The following is a 19,227-nucleotide window of genomic DNA, read 5'->3' as shown; positions in this document are numbered from 1 at the left end:
CTAACATGGCTACCCCTCTGAGACTTGACATTCTTCCTCTAAGAAGCCAGACTGAGGTTTGTAGTGAATGGCACTACAGAAACGTACAGAAATATTACAAGACAAAATCAGAACTAAGCATAACAATCCCAAAATGAGCATGGGCAGCATTTTGGGTTAATAGTGACACAGTTAGTCATGTCAAACCTAGGGAATCAATTCATTACCATATTTTCCTTCACAAACTCATTAGGCAAGAGGCAAATGACTGCAGAAGTGTTCCAAGCTATCAAATATTTTGAATTACGTTTTCACAGCACTGAAAAAGCAAGCTCATTTTAAACAAGGTATGGCAATTAAAGCAAACACCAAACGTTTTCAAAAACCTCTGTTTTATTTGGACAGAGTAAAATACACCATATAGCATTCCATTTTCAAACCATAATCCAGAGCCATTAATAAGTGTTTTCTTTTTACCAAACATCCTGGCCAGAAGCACAGTCAATGCAACTAGGAAAACTAGTTAATCTCTCTCTGCTAGCGCTACGAGGTGTGTATCAATCTCCGCTTCTGTAAGGATCCTAAAGGGGGGGAAAAAAAAGAATTCTGGAAATAGTTTTGTTTATTCTTCTCCTTAACCCCACCATCTTCCATCTTTAATGTCCCCACAAATAAATGTAAGTAGTACAGCTGCATCTTTTGTCTGCTCAAAATAATTGCTACAGCAATGAATGAGCCATGCTGATTATTTCTGAAAAACCAACAGGAGAGTCTAGGGTCCTGGAGAGCAATGGGGACAGTGAAGGGACAGAACAGGTCATTATATAGGTCATTAGTAATACCCTTGCAAAACTGATGAGGTAGCTACCATGATGTACTTGGGGCGGGAAGAGGGGAATAAGAGTGGTCCAAAGTAATCAGTAGGATGATTACTTCAAAGGGGATTCAAATTCTGTGGTCCTCTTTTCTTGAAAGGATGGCTATGACCAGATTATGGAAGTCCCTCCCCTCCTCCCCCAGCATACACACTCGCTGTCAGAGAACACAAGGGTGAAGGCTTAGCATGGGCCCTTGAACGGCAGTGGCAAAAGGGGGAGCATGGCAGTAGGTGCCTGTTAGGAGGGAATCTTCTGTGCCATTTAACATTGAGCTAACTTGCATTTAGTTTTCCTAAAACGTATTAAATGCAAAAAAAGCCAGCATTATTTCATCTTTAATGTTGCACTAACAACCATTCAAGTTAGGAAATCCCCAAAACTGATGTTATACCATGCTTGCAGGAGTTAAATATTAAAGAACAAACTGAAATTAAATTTAACTAAGTAAACAAACAGAAGATGTATGTACAACATGGCCAGGTTAGTGCTGTGAAAACAACTATCCCTTTTGGAACTTCCAGGCAGTGTATTTGATATTTTACCTTAAGGGCGCAATAATGGCAGTTTATTTTAAAGGAAGAGAAAGAAAGAATTCCAGAGCTAATTGATCTAGGAAGCTTACAAGTTCCACTGGTTTCACAAGTAGAGCCTAGGCGTTCCTTGAACCTAGGTATAACACTTGATTAAAGCTCCCAGTGATTCTAAATGCAGCCTTTAACTCAGTCATCTTCAAATGACCTCTTAAACTTGATATGGAGCTATTTGGCCTGTAGAGTTTACAAGCTTTGCTGGCTTTGCCAATGGAGTACAATGTCTTTAACTGGGGTGTCTTTAAAGTGTGCTTGGAAAAAAGTTCCAATATGCACAGGCAGAGCTATCCACAAGTGTTTATATATATAAAACATTAATGTAAAGGTTATGTTTTCAGGTAGGGCCTGGCCAAGTTTACATAAAATTTCTAAACTAAATTTATTATTCCTGATTAGCTTCAGAAATCCATGACTGAAGGACCAGTACTACAACTTAGCTTCCAGCCAAACAACAGAAAAAGCCTACATTCACATTAAAAATATTCCCCTCATTCTAAATACAGATTAGCCCGCAGCTATGACTAAAGAGCTCTAATTTACATGATAAATTAAGAAAGCAGCAAGTTTGCGGTTTGATTCAAGAGTCTTAATTTGGGATTGCTATTCTGTTGCATAATAGGATTACAACGCATTTATACAAGCAGGGTTTAGAGTGCACAACTGGAAAGTGGATAATAGCCCTAGACAATCCCATTTACTGACACTTAATGGACAATGCAGAAAACCAGCTCTGTTGAAGTCTCGCCCAGATACCCCTCCCAAAAGCTGGCCAAGCCAGTTTGACTAGGCTCAAGAAGTAAAGATGACAAAGGACTTAGTAGGTTTTATGAACTGGGTAGACAGACCCCACAACTGGGGGAGAGGGAAGGGGAAAGGAGAGTTTGGGGTAAGCTACATCCTATCTAAGTTTATTTAAGATAAATGTGTGTGTAGACCTTTTGTGTTAAAAACTCTGTTCTCTTGCTACGCTTTCTTCCTACTATTGAGATTAAACAACAACTTTTGTTTTGAAAGAGCTATCTGGGTCCCATATTCACACGTGGTCAGTGGTCACAGCTCCCGTAAGGAAGACTTGCTGGTGCACAACCCAGCCAGGGCTGCTGAGTAATCGTGGTTGGTGCAAAAGGTGCTGTAAAATCACAGTATTCCACCCCAGAACAAGTGAAGGCAAGAGATCCACCTCAGAACAGGTGAAGGCAAGAGACCCAACACCCCAACAGGTAAAGGCAAGAGACTCAAACTGGAGGAGTACACTCAAAGACCGGGGGGGGGGGGGGAAGGAGCAGCTAACACTGATTTAATCTATATTTTAAGTTGCATGCACCCATAAATCTATTAACTAGCTGGAGAAGTAATGAATCACCACTTTTCAAGAATGAGCAAGAGTTATCTCAGTGATAGTTACTCCAGAAGATTTACTCAAAGACCTTCTCCATATGAGGAAAAAATGTTTTTAAAAAATGCATTAGCAAACACATTACAATTAATGTTCAATATTTTCATTAATTACTTGGATAATGGAGTGGAGAATGTACGTATAAAATCTGTGGATGAGACCAGGCTGGGAGGGGTTGCTAGCACTTTTGAGGGCAGGATTAGAATTCAAAGCAACCTCAACAAATTGGACGAGAATTAGTCTAAATCAACAAGATGAAATTCAATAAAGGCAAGTGAAAAGTACTATGCTTTGGATGGAAAAAAAAATCAAATGCACATGAACAAAATGAGGAATGACTGACCAGGCAGTAGTACTGCACAAGGATCTGGGCATTATAGTGGATCACAAACTGAATATGAGCTGACAACATGATACAGTTATGAAAAAACTAGTATCATTCTGGGGCATATCAACAGGAATGTCTTATATAAAAGACACAGAACGTAAATGTCCTGCTCAATTAGCTGAAGTAGTGTGTCCAATTCTGGGCACCACACTAAGAAAGATGTGGATAAATTGCGACAGCCCAGAGCAGAGCAACAAACATGAAAACCTGAGCTCCGAGGAAACTTCAAAAGAACTGGGCATTTTTAGCCTTGAGAAAAGAAGACTGAGGAGTTCTTGATAACAATCTTCAAAAATGTTAAGGGCTGTTATAAAGAGGAAGATGATCAACTGTTCTCCATGTCCACTGAAGGTAGGACAAAAAGTAATTGTCTTAATCTGCAGCAAGGGAGATTTAGCTTAACTATTAGAAAAACCTTTCTAACTATAAGCACTAGACCAGGCTTCCAAGAGAGGTTTTGGAAACCCCATCATTGTCCAACCTGTTCTTAAAAGCCTCCAAACATGTGTCAGGGATAGTGGCTAGGCATACTTGGTCCTGCCTCAGCATGGGGGTGGGGGAATGGAAGGAGGAGGATGGACAAGATGACCACTCAAGGTCCCTTCCAGTCCTACGTTTCTATGATGCTATGTTTTTAGACACCATTTAGCACCTAGCATAGACTAGGTTTAACACCTCTAAAACATGCTAGTTATCATGGTCAATGGCAAGGGAAGAGGATGGTAGACCATGTCTAGTCCACGCCAGTCTATACTAGGTGTTAATACATTTTAACTAAGAACTGCTTAAAACATGTTATATAATGTTTTTTTAAAAATGTCTTCCTGTCTAGTTAGAACTTAAAGTAGGGCCACAGTTCCCAACTACAAAAAGTGACCTGAAAGGACATCTTCAAACTTTCCCCCACCCCAAATTTTTAGAAAATGGCAAGTGATTTTTCCCCCCAATGTCTTTTTATTTCCATCTATATTTTAATCTACGTTTATGAAGGGAGGGAGTTAAAATTAGCCATTCATAATGAGGAAAGCACACTAAGTTCCACTAGTCATTTAACTTACCTGAACTTAGGGTTTTCAACTGTAACTACTCCAACTTCTAGTTCCGAAGGTTTGAAATCAATGGACAGCACAGTAGACAGGCAAGTTATTCCTGTCTAAAAGTAAATGTTAAATAAAAGATAAATACTGAAAAAAGAGCACTCAAAACATTGTCAAGACCTACCCATCTTTCAATTTCAAGTTAAATCACTCCCTCTCTCCCCACATACTCCCACATTTTCAAACATAAATTGACCCTGTAGCAAAATTCAGGTCTCTCTCTTCACCCCAGGCAAACAACATACAAGATAAGGATACCCTAATAATCAGCGTATCTTGGAATTTCCTGACAAGAAAATCCAACAAGTTGTTTACCATGCAAAGGTTAAAATCTTTTGATCTGAGCTGAAAATAGAACACATTTACTACCAACAAAAAAAACCTCCAAAACAATCTAGACATCTTAATTACAAGCCAGTTTTACCTTGGTAGTGGTGGTGGGGTGTGTGTGTGTGGTCACCACCATGCTTTTCACAAACAGATACACAAGTCACTTGTGCAGTTACTATTTCATGTTCTTCTTTTTTGTAACATGCCCTCATATTTGGGATTTAAGAAATACTGCACTTAACCACGATTATTATCTTTTCTGTTTTTACTAATTATCCAAGGTGTGTGTTACAAGTTCTCTCTCAACCTCTTTCCATACTTAATCCTGCACTGAAGTCATAATTGTAATGTTGAGGCTATCTTCTCACAATGATGAAGGGACAGAAAAGATCTTTTGTAAGTGGCTAGCTGTCCAAATTGATTTTAATGTTGCTGATATTTAATTGTATTGTTAATGGTGCATTAGGGCGATGAGAGCCTTGGATAGGCATCTTCTTAGCTGTTTAAAATTGAAAAATAAATAGAAATGCAATATTTCTGAAACACTAAACTGATGTGTTGTAGTAGAATTATGCCTTCAATGCAGGGTCCAGTAGAAGCCAGATTACGGAAGAATCTTTTAAATCAAACATACATACACACACAAAGCCTTTCACCAGGATCCTGGAAAAGCACAAGATGCCATCAGGTTTCTTGGTTTTGCTCAACAGAGTCATTTATCATGGCTGACTGACTTTAAAAGGAACACTTAATAGGGTCAACATAGGCCCAAAATATATGTTTGTGAAGATATTTTAACAAAACCTTAAAAAAAGCCACCAATAGAAGTGTTTCTATGAATTGACTGGAACTGGAACTCATTTGCATTTAAACATTCCTTTCAAGCATTTGCTTCCAAAACATTCCAGTGCTGTGCATTAAAAACAGAACATGAAACTGACTAGGAATAGCCTCAATCTACTTCAACTGCCCAATGTGAGCGATATACAAGCTGCCAGGAAACCATGGCAAAAGAATAAATTTTATTTTTGAGACGACTATTTTGGATGGGTTTTTTTGGAGGTTGAGAGTTAGGTATTCATCTCACATTGAAATTCAATAAGATTTGAGTGCCCAGCACCCTTAAAGGCTCTTTTGAAAACCCCAGTTTTGAGCTCTAATAATTTTGGGTGTTAAAATTATGACTGCTTAATTGTCCCTATAAGGTTGTAATTTATAACTGAATATAAGCAATGCGTGAAGATGTTCTAATGCTAACAAAGCTTTTTAAAAGCTTACACAGTAGTGCAGACTTGAAGAAGAATCCTAACAATTTAGCTAAAAACCTCTCGATTCCATTTCTAAACATGTATCTGTATTTAAATCAGCCATCTCCTGTTGAATCCTGCAGTGGAGTCAATTTTATTTTAAGGTTGTTACAGTTTATGTGACTGCAGTGTTTGGTGTATCACAAGATCAGCATTGTGACTTAAGAACAAGATCAGACAGGACAAATAGATGTGCCATGAACAGGACTGTTTAAACTCAAATCTCCTATGTTTAGCTGAAACAGTAAGGAAAATTATCAAACACAAGATAGAGTGTTGGCTTATTTTATAAGTAGTCTGCATTTCAAGGCTGTGTCTTGAATGACAATTTCAATAATAATTGGCTTTATACTGACTGCATGTACACATATGCAATAACGGACATACAATTGCTGAACTGAGTATCACAGGAGTCAGATAGTGCATTTCTATACCCAGCCACACTGCAGAGCTAATGCTAGGATCAGAGTGATTTCCTGGCCCTTCATCTTTCCTCCAGTGGAACAGCAGGATAAATAGCACCAATGTACAAGAGATTAGAGTGCAGTGCGACTGATGCCCAATGGGGACATAATAGCTTCCACAACTTATTTTTAGGAGCTACTTGTTTTGTGGTCAGTTTCAGAGGAAAGAAAAAAACAACTGGAACCCCTCCCCACCACCCCGATTTAAAGTCTGCCCTAAAATGTGGAGTAAACTCACCACCCCCCTCGCTGTAAATAGCACTATAATCTCTGGCACAACTGCACTTTTAGTACCTTGCCCCTCTAACAGGCCAAATATGGAGGATCAGGAAGTCAATATCTTCCTATCAAGGCTTCTACTGGTAGCCCTATGGCTATACAAATCCATTATAGGGGATGCATCCTTGACCAAGATGATTCTAGTGTTGCTGTTGCAAAAAGCATGTGCACTTAACCACAACACCAACTGTCAGCACTGGTGGGACAGTAACTACCCAGAATATAGTAACTTCCTATTTTAAAGTGCTTTCTAGCATGCAGGTTGGTTTAAAAGCCTTTAAAACCATCTTCAGTGACTTGCTCTTCAGAGAGCAAATCCAAGATGACAACTACAAACTGAGGTGGCAGGATTTTCTGGCTTCCACAATGCAGGGTCCTGAACAACCAACACACTTAAAATGGCAATGGTGACTCTGCAGTAACAGGCCAGGAGCACTGAAATTTGATAACCAAGTAAACGATTTTAATAAAAGAAAAAACAGTCTGTCTATATTCAAAAGAACTTGAAGGGTGGAACAAAACAAGATTTCACTGCTTTTGTCAGTTTACAAGGAGGAAAATATTATACATCCAACAACTAAACAATGACAACATTGAGAAAATCCTTAAGTCAAAGCATACTATATATAGATATTGGAGGGCAAATGGTGGCAAGCCATCTAACAGAACATTCTAATGTCAATGTGTATGTGACTCGTGTGTTTTACAAGGAATTCTCGATACACAGAATAAGATGTCCCACTAGTGCCATTACCCCATTTGGGCGTATGAACAGCCTTATGAAATACTGATAAAGAAAAAGCATAGCACAAACACAGGCAAACAGTTTGGTTAGCTCTATTTAAGCACTTTCAAAACTAAGATTATTTCCTAGTGAAAACGGCTGCTTACTATGGCAGTGACACTGGGCATCGTAACAAATACTTCTTTGCATCATAACCCTTTATAGTAGTACTACAGGTAGTGGAGCACTTTCGGCTCAGTTTGATTTTCCCCTACTGGCTTACCTCTACTGTCTGTTCGAACGTCCAGTCATATTTCTTCTTCACTTTCTTTTCAAGAAAGCTGGTTGACTCTGTTTGTTTGACTCCTGCAGCTGTGGCCTTGAACCCACAATAGTAACCTGCAGGATCACACTTGTATACCTGAGGGCCATGTTCTTCATCAATACCAATCAGTATCATGCCTTAACAAAACAAAACAAAAAGACTTTACATTTTAATTTTTGATATAATCAAAGTCAAAAAGTGTCATGTGCTTGGGGATTCTGACTTTTATAACATAGACTCTCCTCTAGTATGAACTGGGACAGTGCACAGTTAAATACCTTTTTGGACCTAGCTCCATTATTCTGAGGTTCATGGTTCCCCTTTATCGCTAAGGTGACATACCTCTCAATTGTGCCTCATTTCCAGGTGCGTACTTCATTTTAGACCAAACTAGATTTTTAATCACACACAAAGCAAACCATTCATTAAATGCAGAAAATGTAATGCAGTGTTGACTTTGCAACAGAGCCACAAGGTCAGGTAATACAAAAGTTAAGGTACTAGTAACAAGGTAAAATCAGCTGCAGTGCACTCCTGTACTATTTACTGTAGAATGTCATAAATTAAGCAAACATTTAACCTGAAAAAAATAGGAAGTTTTACAAATACGTTGCATAGTCAAGTTACGCATATTTTTGACTAACATTTTAACTTTACAATATTGCCTCACACTGCATTACACTGCATTCTTATTTAATTTCATAGATTTTTTTTAAAAAGTGAAGGAAAAGAAAAACTTCAAAATCAAACTTGTAGATCTTAGATGCTCCTCTGATTTTACCAGTGCAGCTTTTAAGATCTTTGAACTACTAATTGTACACAAGTACAGGTAATAAGCAGATGCTAAGTTGAGATTTACATTCAGTATGCAATTTTGAAACAGTAAATTAAAACCTCAGAACACTCTGAACAGATTAAGCACCATAAATAGAGCTGGTTGAAACTTGTATTTTTGATCTACACTAATTTTCAGGTTTTTTGAACTGAGGTTATTTCGCATTGAAATGAAACCAAATTTGCCAAAATTTCTCAGCAAAACCAAGAAACTTCTTTCAGAAACACCAAAAGAGAGCGTTTCCATAAAAAATTTGTGAAACGGACAAGAATGTCAACTAAATTGAGCTGCTGCTAGTGCTCCCAGTGTCTGCAGCTCTGCTGCAGCCCACCTGTGGGCTGTCCCTGGCCCCAGGGAAGTCCGCATGTTGGGGCTACCCCAGAGTTGCAGAACCTTTAAGCCAGTCCCAGGACTTCCAAGCTTTGTGGAAGGGATCCTAGAACCCCTTAGAGCCCCCGCTGGCGCTGAGGTTCTCTAAGCTTCCATGCTCCCTGCTGTGGAGTTGGAAGCCCAACCTCAGCTACAGGTGATGCTCCTGGGTCCAAGCAGGGAGACCGGAAGCCCTGGCCTGATGGGGCTACGCTTACAGCAAGACTCTCAGGGCTTCTAGGCTCTGTGCTCTGGTGCCCTCCCTGCAGCACAACTGGGAGCCTAGAAGTCCCCAGGGCTGATAGGCTCCCTGCTCCATGTGAGGGAGTCCGATACTTCAGGGTCCCTGAAGGCAAGGCTACTCTGGAGCTATGGACCCTGGGATCCAGACCGAAAGCAGCCCATTAGGAAAGCAGGCAGGTTTCCCAAAACATTTCGCCTTCTTGAAACAGCGTTTTTTGATTAAATTAGGTTTCCTCAGAACGTATCTAACCAGTTCTACTCATAACACCAAGGGAAAATAGTATAACACAAGAAAAACTGACATAGAGGTTAAATTGTTTGCCTGAATTCATATGGTGAGTCAACGGCAGAAACAGCAACATAATCCCACAGTCCAGACTCCAACACCCCTGTTTTAACCATTAGCCATCACTACTCTTTACATTACGCCCATATCATTTTACATATCTAGAAAAGTTGGTTAGAATTTGTTCCCCTATGTTTAATTTAAAAAATAAAATCTGTATCTGCTAGATTTATCGATCTGGTACACTCTACTATACTTACAGCAACCAAGAGGCCTCATTTCAGCATTTTGCGTGTAGACCTGAGAAATATCTGCAATCCTTTTACACAGCATATCCACTGGGATCTCATAGCCATACTTGTATTTCCAGTTAGCAGCCTCGTAGCGGGCTCTCTGAACCTGAGACCTGCTGTCAGCTAATATAAAAGACAAAATATTTACTCCCACTAAAATAAGCATTACTTCCACTAAAAAATGTTTAGGCAAGGTTCTTGAAAAGACACCACACTGCATTGCTGGATATGCTGTTGATAGCACTAATCTGATCTCCATTCTGGAAGATCCCGATGTGCTAAATTTAAACAAATTGTCAGTTTGTAAATAGCAAATCTCTTAAGCCTCATCTTCAGTTCTGGATTACAGGAGTTTGTAAACATCAGCGTAACATGAAATGAAGTAACAAAAGAAAAAGTATTTAAAAAATTTGGATATTTAAACAAAAGGTAAATTAATTACCTGTCATTCCTGTCATTACACATCCAATAGTTTCAGTAATTCTGAATAAATGAGTCACTGTGCTGGAATCCAATAACTTGTCCTAATGGACAAAAATACTGAAATAATTTAAAAGAAACAATAGTCCTTTACCCACACATAAGAGACATATTATTACCAGATCACTGAGGCCAAGTCTACGCTACAGGGGAAAAACTCCCCCCCGACCCCGAGCAACGTAGTTATACCGACCATAAGCTTCACATGCAAACAGTGCTATGTTGATGGGAAAGCTTCTCCCGTCAGCATAGGAGCATCTTCACTTCAGTGGTGCAGCTGCATCAATGCAGCATATTAAGTGCAGACCTGCCCTCAAGCCAACAAGAGGCAGAAATCAGAAAATTAAGGTGGAAACTGTCTTCCAAGCACTCCACTATCTACTATCAGCATGGAAAGGGGGGAAGTTCTAACATCACACTGCATTTGCAAAGAGTCGCTGAACTTCCATTATAAGTTCCTAGTATCTTGTTCTGCAGAAACGTGGGAAGAATTTCTACTACTATGGTCCAGTGACCAGTCATAAACAGGTAGCAAAGGAAGAAGAGGACACCACCCAACATTCTAAGATTAGTCACTGAGGGGAAATGGAGGAAGATGGAATCCTCTTCCCCCAGATAATTTTGAGAATCCTTATACAAATATTTAGGAACCCCTAGTATGTTTGCTGCTTTTCAAATTAGGAGTTAAATTTTTCTCATCTTGCCTGCTTCTCTTCCTCAACATTGCTGTGTCACTCCATCCAATGTGCTGACAGACATTTTCTGAAGTCTTGCTCTCTATACCACTGATACAGTGCTTTACAGGTAAGGTTTCAGAAGAATAGGACTGGGAAAAATACACAGGTAAACATCTCAAAGACACATGTATTCTCAGGTGGTCCAGGGCTTTGCAATCATGAAATTAAGTGGTGTGGAGTTGGGGTGCTGAGAAGGCACAATGGCAACAGATATTGTTTAATTCAGTGGTTTTCAAACTTTTTTTCTGGTGACTCAGTTGAAGAAAATAGTTGATGGCTGTGACCCAAAGGAGCTGGGGCCGGAGATGAGGGGCTTGGATGCAGGAAGGGGCTGGGGTTTGGAGTTTGGGATTGGGGCGTGGGCTTACTTTGGGTGGCTCCCAGTCAGTGGCGCAGTGGGGATGCTAAGACAGACTTCCTGCCTGTCCTGGCACTGCAGAGCGTACTGCACCCCGGAAGTGGCCAGGTCTGGCTTGTAGGCACAACCCTCCCCAGCTCCCATTGGCTGGTTCCCAGCCAATGGGAGTGTGGAACTGGTGCTTGGGGCAGCGCGCGGAACCCTGTGCCCTCCCCCACTTCCGGGGCACAGCGTGGTGTCAGAATAGGTAGGGACTAGCCTGCCTTAGCTGGGCAGCACCGCCGATGGAATTTTTAACAGTTTGGTCAGCGGTGCCTTACATTCACAACCCAGTATGGGTCACGACTCACAGTTTGAAAACCACAGGTTTAATTCACAGACACATGGCTGATAATTTCACTAAATTTACTATTCACATTCCAGAAATAGGTTTGTTTCTTTTACTTACAGGTACTTTCTTCTGTGTTACAATTACTGCACAATCTTTCCCACGAACAGCTACTGATGTAAGGCCACCCTGGTTTATAGCCTTAAAAGCATATTCTAGAAAGATACATACAAAAATAATCAGAAATACTTGTACCATTGCCACTAATATCATGTTTGGGGCAGAGCCTGCAAGCCCACCACACACACACATATCCCACTGGGGACTGAGCCTCTTGTTTGCAATGGCTTGTCCCAATGGACAAAAATACTGAGTTTGCCTCTCCTCTGTTCAATTAGAGTGCTGAACAGTATTAGACATTGGTGTTGCTCTCCCTTTTAAAATTTGAAACAAGAAATTCTGTGTCCCTGCCAGAGAGCAAGCAACCAATGTTAAGGTTTAATAAGAAAATAATAATCAGGCAATCAAGTCAGGAAATATAGATTTCAGTTTAAAAGTTCAACCTTAATTTTACCACCTTCAATAAGTTATGTTAAATATAGCATATAAAATATAATTTGTTATAAACCTTACATATAGTAAGCTACCAGTGCCAAGTACTTCTGCTTGGCTTGATTTTTAAGTCTCAACAAGATCTGCAGAACAAGCCAATTAGGGGAAAAGCAGTTCAGTGGTTCACTGAAACAGCCCAATGTCAAAACATTAACTTGGAACCAATGTAAAAAACTGAATAAAAAAACCCTTTCCACTTGCAGAAAGTAAATGGTTATAATTCTAAAGTCACTGGATTAGATATTAATTAATTAAGACTTAAAATTAAATCAAAACTCAAGCCAGTACTGTAATTTACTGTAAGAATGAATAAGCTATACCTGCTTATTATATTACATACACCGTACTTAATCAACGGAAACAATTTGTGACAGAGAGACTATATAACAAGAAAATCACAAGGGGCCCAGAAATCAAGGTTGAGCTTTCAGCAGTACCTCAACATTTTCTGGATTCTGGATATTAAGACTGCATTAATTAAAATAAATTCCTTTTTGGGGAATAAAGTATTTATATTTACCTAGAAGAAACCAATAACTTAAGTTGTAAATTCAATTATCTAGAATTATTTGGTTCCATCTCTTAAACCATGCTGCTGTTGACTATGGCCTCCCAAGCACCTAAGAACAAGTAAGTTCCCCATGAATTTTATTTGGTACTTGCATATTAAAAGGTGAGAGATTATAAATTCATATTTACATAGCACCTAATTATCAACCACAACTATTTGGCACTAGCTAAATTTATAACTAGTAAACAAAATTTATGATAATGTTCTGACTAAGCATTCATTATAAATTGCTCTACCTCCGCTTCTAGGTAGACATCCAAAGAAAGCCGTTGTTGCAGTTTAACTTGTCCCAATTAAGTAATTGTATTGCAATAGTATTTGACATTTTTACAGGCTCTTTCATCCTTCAGCATTTCAGTGGTACTGTGCATATGTACTCAAACTGCAGCAGGCTCTGCACAGCATGTAGAACTTCACAACAATGGGAAAAGGGGAAATTTTGAAACACACCTACGCAACAAATTCTACTTGAAAGAAGTCTCCCCTTTCTAAAGCTGACACAATAGAACACAAGGGAATGCCCGAACTCTGAGGCAAGTTAACAGCAACAACGGGTGGTTATGAAAAGAACTGTTGCCTCCTCCAAGCTTCCAGACATCATTTCAGCAGCAAGTTTCTCAGCTTTGGGAAGTAAAAGACAAAGTTCTTCCTGAAGTCAGCTCTTCCACATAACGCACACAGTCACATTCTATGTGCTACCCAATTGTTTTCAACATTTAATTTATCAAACTAAAGTATCTTTTGAATGATTACATTAAGCAACTTGAATTTATAAGGGATTGAAGTGGGAGAAAAAAGCCATTCTGTACTATACACACTGTTTAGTTTGTCCCTATGTTAAATCTATATCCTAAATTTAAAAGTTTTCTTATTTTCAAATCAGATTGTCCCAATTCAGTTATTATACTGCAATAGCATTTTGTAATTACGCAGAACCACAGTTCTTTCTCTAACCCAACGGGATTCAGCATTTGACTAACTTGGGTATGGCAAGTGAGTGAAAGAGCTTTGCAATGCCATGTTCAATTCCCAAGTTTCTGGTTCCCTGGATGGCAAGAGGCTAGGACTATTGCAGAAGCATAAACACACACAACCACCACTCTTCAAGCCAGTGAAGGTGCTGTAACAGTTCGATCCTAAGAATTGCGCTCTCATCTAATCCAATTCTCTAGCTGGAGAGATGGGGACTGTGGAAGGTTGAGAAAGTGAGGTGGGGAAGAGAAATAGTAATAACTGCAGGAAATAATTGTGTACGTGCTATAGTAGAGAAAATCCTCTTGACTTGGCAAGGAATTCCAGAGACTGCTCAACACATAAAAAGTTTGCTAGGAAGATAATGCACATCTGAGAACACTTTCAGAATGAAAAGTATCTGGACAGTCTAGCATTACACGAATCAGTGGTTTATGGATTTTCATTGGTATGGCAGCCAACACAAGCGGCCGGAACTAACAAACATTCACGGGCCATTCAAGTAAGTGAAGAGTCAACTTGAAAACTGATTAATTAAAAAAATTATTTCCAAGCAGCCAGCCGCATTCCATTACTTTGGAGCTAATCCCCCCCTCCACCAGCTACTTCAGGTAATCATCTAGCAAACCTAGAATGCTAAATTCTCATTTTTATTACTTTATGGGAATTATAGAACAGTCAACCTAACTTCAATACCTGGAAAGATACTGGAACAAGTTATTAAACAATCAGTTTATATGCATTTGGAGAATAGGGTTTAAAGTAATAGTCAGCATGGATTACAAATCATGCCAGACCAAACTAACTTCCTTCTTTGACAGGCTTACTGGCCTAGTGGAGAAGCCGGAGATGTGATACATCTTAATTGTAGTAAGGATTTTTTTACACAGTCCCACATGACAATCTCATAGACTAACTAGGGAAATGTAGTCCAGATTAAAATTACAATAATGTGGGCACACACCTGATTGAAAAACTGCACAAAGAATAGTTATCAATGGTTTGCTGTCAAACTGGGGGAACGTTATCTAGTGGGGACCCACAGTGGTCTGTCCTGGGTCCAGTACTATTCAGTATTTCCATTAATGACTTGGTTAATGGAGTAGAGTACGCTTATAAAGTTTACAGATGACCCCAAGATGGGAGGGATTGCAAGCACTTTGGAGGACAGGATTAGAATTCAAATGAACTTGACAATTTTGAGAAATGGTCTGAAATCAACATGATGAAATTCAGTAAAGACAAGTACAAATTTCTACACTTAGGAAGCAAAAATCAAAATGCACAAATACAAAATGAGGAATAACTGGTTTAGGCAGTAGTACTGCTGAAGAGGATCTGGGGGTTTATAGTGGATCACAAACTGAATGAGTGTCAACAATGTGATCCCAGTTTTGAAATAAGATAAGATTCTCAGCTGTATTAACAGGGATGTTGCATGCAAGACACAGGAGGTAATTCTCCTGCTCTAGTTGGCACTGGTGAGGCTTCAGCTGAAGTACTGTGTCCAGTTCTGGACTGCACATTTTAGGAAAGATGTGGACAAACTGGAGCAAGTCCAAAGGAGAGCAACAAAAAAGATAAGAGGTTTAAAAACCTGGGCAGCACGTTTTTTGTCTTGAGAAGAGACAACTTTGGGGGGACCTGTAAACAGTCTTCAAACACGTTAAGAGCTATTATTAAAAAACACGGCAATTGATTATTCTCCATTTCTACTTCTTGTCCCACCTTCAAAGATCAGCTTAATCTGCAGCAAGGGAGATTTAAGTTAGATATTAGGAAAATCTTTCTAACTACAAGGATAGTGAAGCACTGAAATAGGCTTCCAAGGGAGTTGTGGAATTCCCATCATTGGAGGTTTTTAAGAACAGGCTAGACAAACACCTGCCAGTGATGGTCTAGATATATTTGGCCCTGCTCAGTGCAGGGGGCTGGATGAGACGACCTCTTGAGCCCTTTCCACCTCTACATGCCTATAATTCTATGACATCCTAATGACATGCAGCAAACACTAAAAATAAAAAGTCCCCTCTATGCTAATATTCAAACATTTAAATGGAAAATAGTTATGGCAGTGGCATCATCAGTGGAAAAACTGTACTAGGACATCAAAGGGCAAGAGAAAGAATCAAATTGGAGATAAGACCAACTATTAAGCTACCAAGGGGATGTCTAAGTGACTGATGCAGATTGTTCATTAAGATGTGTTCTTTTGTATCATTTATAATCAGAGAATTCATGACTAAATTTAACATAAGAATGGCCATACTGAGTCAGACCAATGGCCTATCTAACCCAGTATCCTGTCTTCCAACAGAGGCTGGTGCCAGATGCTTCAGAGGGAGTAAATAGAACAGGGGAATTTATCAAGTGATCCATCTCATTTCTAACTTTACTTCAGGAGCCTTTTTAAAAATTTGTTTACATTTTCTTTTTTTAAATAAAAAAGCACTAGTGACAAACTCGAAATGCATTCCCAAAAATATTCAAAATTAATCAAACTAAATGGATTTGTTCTAATGAATGTGATAAAGCTGTGTTTCCTATGATTCTCAGTGATGGCTCCATAACACAGTTTAATTGATTCATAAATATTTTAAGTGTTTACATACATATTTGTTTGTAAAAACACATACATTAACACCACACTACACACATTACATATAATAAAGACAAATGTATCATACACTTGCTTTTAGCATCAATGGTACCTTCAGAATGCAGGAACCCCTATTACTACTCTTGCGCTCCCTACACTACACTTGAAATGTTACAGCCGCACCACTGTAGCGCTCCAATGTAGATACTACCTACATCAACAGGCAGGGTTCTCCCATCAATGTAGGTAATCCACCTCCCCAAATAGCAGTAGCTAGGTCAGACAAATTCATCCATGAACCGAGCACTGTCTACGCTGCGCGGGGAGGGAGGTGGGGGGGGGGCGTTAGGTTGGCTTAACTATGCCACTCCGGTGTGGATTTTTCACACACTCGAGCAACATAGCTGGGTCAACCTAACATTCTAGTGTAGACTAGGCCTTAAACATTGTTGATTCCTATTACTCTAATTGGGACAACTATTTTCAACACCAGCTTGGGTTGGATAACCAGGGGAGTAACTGCTGAATTTGACTAAGGCAAAGCTTCTCCGCCCTAGGGCTGCCTGCAGCCCAATCAACACACAGCTGTGGCCCATGTGACAGGCTCAGGGCCATACAGTTACATATTGTGACTGAGGCCCGCTTAACAAAGAGCTACATGTGCAACCCACAATGGTAAACAGGTTGAGAATCACTGAACTAAGGCATAAGGGTGCATTTATCAGTTAATCTTTGTACAGTAGATTTAAAATGTACAGCATTATACAAGAACTAAACTGCTATTTTTAGCCAAATTTTCAAAGTGACCTCTTTGTGCTGCTCAACTTTGTGTATTACCTGCCAACACTAGTGCACATGTAAGTTCTATCACCCATGTAAGCCAAATGATAGCACACTGAGCATGCATGCAAGTATTTGCATATCTAATAGCATGCAAGCACAAAGGCTAGGCTAAGGTCCCCCTGAAAATCTGGTCCGTTGCATGAAACAGTTTCTTATAACATAGGCACACCTTAGTCAATTTTAAAACATTTCAGTTTGAATACATACTTTTCCAAAGGCATTAAACTCTTGCTCCATTAAACACACAGAACAACTAGGCCTATTTATACAAAAAGAATCATCTATACAGACAGTAAGCCATTTTCAACAAGTTTTCTGCAGATATGATTATACTGGTGACTACGGACAGGATATAATTTCAAAAAAGCTTTTTACAAACTATCTGATAATCACATAATTACTTTATTTGTACTAAAGCAGTGTTGAGAACTTCCCAATATGTTGCTGTGCTGGTTTAAGTAAATTTGTTTAAAACACACTTCAAATTAAACTGGTGGCATATTCTCATGTACACAACTCCGCCCTTTCAAATCTGTCTCCTAAAACAGGGACACTGTGGGTGCCCTGACATCATGGTGATGGGCACCGTATAACCTAGACTGGGCCGTATAACTGTATTCATCCTGGGCTGGGGACGGAGAGAAGAGGAGACTCTCTCGGCAGCGTCAGACCCAGGCGCCCCGGGAACGGGGTGGGCCCGGCGCGCACCATGACGGGGCAGTTCGGCGGCTGCCAGGCCGGACACTCACCTACTTGGTAGAGGCGGCCCTCGGGGGAGAAGATGGTGATGTGGCGGTCGAAGCCGGCGCTGGAGCCTCGGGACATGGCGGGGGGAAGGCGGCGGCGGCGCAGAAAACCGGCCGGTAACGCAGCGCGCAAGGCCCGATCCCACCAGCCTGAGTCTGGGAGCCGCTCTGGGACAGGGAGTGCTTCCGGGACACGCAAACACGTGCTCCTCCGCGCAGGCGCAAATAACACACCATCGATCCGCTAGGGCCGAGTCGCCGCTAACTCGCGTGTAGACGCGATACGCTGCGACAGCACGCGCCCGCTCCTCTGCGCATGGGTGTAATCAACAGCCTCGGCTCCCCTCCTGCAGTTACAACCCCCCGTCTAGTGCGCAGACGCAGGAGCGTGACGTGCCTTGGTACTGAGCATGCAAACAAAACGGCAATTAGGTCCCCTTCACTGCGCAGGCGCTAGCGCTGGCCTGCTGGGGCAGTCTCTGTGGCCTTTGCACCTGCCCCCAGCGCAAGGGGCCGGCCTGTAGGGGGGAGCTGCACCCTTTGGTGGTGGCCCTATTAGGGCTCGAGGTGGCCAGCATCATCCCCTTCTGCCAGCAGGGAAACTGGGCTGTCAGCACAGCCTAACCTCGCCTGCCCTGGCTGTTGGCCACACAGAAACCCCCAATATGCAGTTCCTACATTGTGGGAGGACTGTGTGACAGATCAGGCTTGCAGCTCTCACATGTTGATTCACCTACACCTTCCTAAAGAACTGGTGTGAAGCAAATGGATGGAACATCAAATTCAAGTACAACCAGCAGTACACAATTTGGAAAACACTGGCCTCGGCCAAGTTGGGATGTTGGCCCTCCCAAGGCAGAGAAAAGCCGTTTGGGAAGTTTCATGACCCCAGGTCCATTCTACTTCCCTGTGAACATGCTCTTGTAACTATAGGAGTGGGTAGATCTTTGCAAACAAACCACCTCTTCTCGCTTCCAGTGATAGCCACAAATACAGCTACAGCTGCACTTACTACTTTAAAAACAGACATAAAAAAAAAAAAAGGATGCTTCTCCAAATGCCTTTGACCTTGAAAGGGTTTTTTAGATGTATTTTTAACACATTCCCAGCCTCTGTCTCTGAAGCAGTATTATCTAGCCCAAGCAATCAAAAATCATTAGATAAGTTCCTAAAAAGTCAAGAGTACTTGTGGCACCTT

General features: G+C 40.6%; 1 protein-coding gene across 2 annotated transcripts; it reads right to left on the bottom strand.

Moving 5' to 3' along the window:
* Positions 1-354: 354 nt before the first annotated feature.
* PSMA6 (proteasome 20S subunit alpha 6) lies at positions 355-18,236 on the bottom strand. Of its 2 annotated transcripts, none has more exons than XM_050953986.1 (7): positions 18,037-18,236; positions 11,807-11,901; positions 10,226-10,307; positions 9,751-9,906; positions 7,716-7,894; positions 4,290-4,384; positions 355-560 (listed from the first exon to the last, which is right to left on the bottom strand). In XM_050953986.1, the coding sequence occupies exons 3-7, from the start codon at positions 10,239-10,241 to the stop codon at positions 503-505; spliced, it is 504 nt and encodes a 167-aa protein (XP_050809943.1). In that variant the 5' UTR covers positions 10,242-10,307; positions 11,807-11,901; positions 18,037-18,236; the 3' UTR covers positions 355-502. The 2 variants fall into 2 exon arrangements, with proteins under 2 accessions (XP_050809943.1, XP_050809942.1); XM_050953985.1 differs by having other exon boundaries at positions 18,033-18,192.
* Between the last annotated feature and the right edge of the window lie 991 nt (positions 18,237-19,227).

Source organism: Gopherus flavomarginatus, chromosome 5 (assembly GCF_025201925.1).
Source record: "Gopherus flavomarginatus isolate rGopFla2 chromosome 5, rGopFla2.mat.asm, whole genome shotgun sequence".
Classification (NCBI taxonomy): domain Eukaryota; kingdom Metazoa; phylum Chordata; order Testudines; family Testudinidae; genus Gopherus; species Gopherus flavomarginatus.
Note: the sequence above shows the minus strand (reverse complement) of the source record. Positions and strands in the feature narration are given on the sequence as shown.

Bases quoted from the DNA above. Each gene is read 5' to 3' on its own strand.
- PSMA6 (XM_050953985.1), bottom strand. From the start codon at position 18,108: ATGTCCCGAGGCTCCAGCGCCGGCTTCGACCGCCACATCACCATCTTC. The intron at 11,902-18,032 runs GTGAGTGTCCGG...GTATCTTTCTAG, and splicing joins GGGCCGCCTCTACCAAGTAG to AATATGCTTTTAAGGCTATA. The intron at 561-4,289 runs GTAAGTTAAATG...CCCCCCCTTTAG, and splicing joins GTTGAAAACCCTAAGTTCAG to GATCCTTACAGAAGCGGAGA.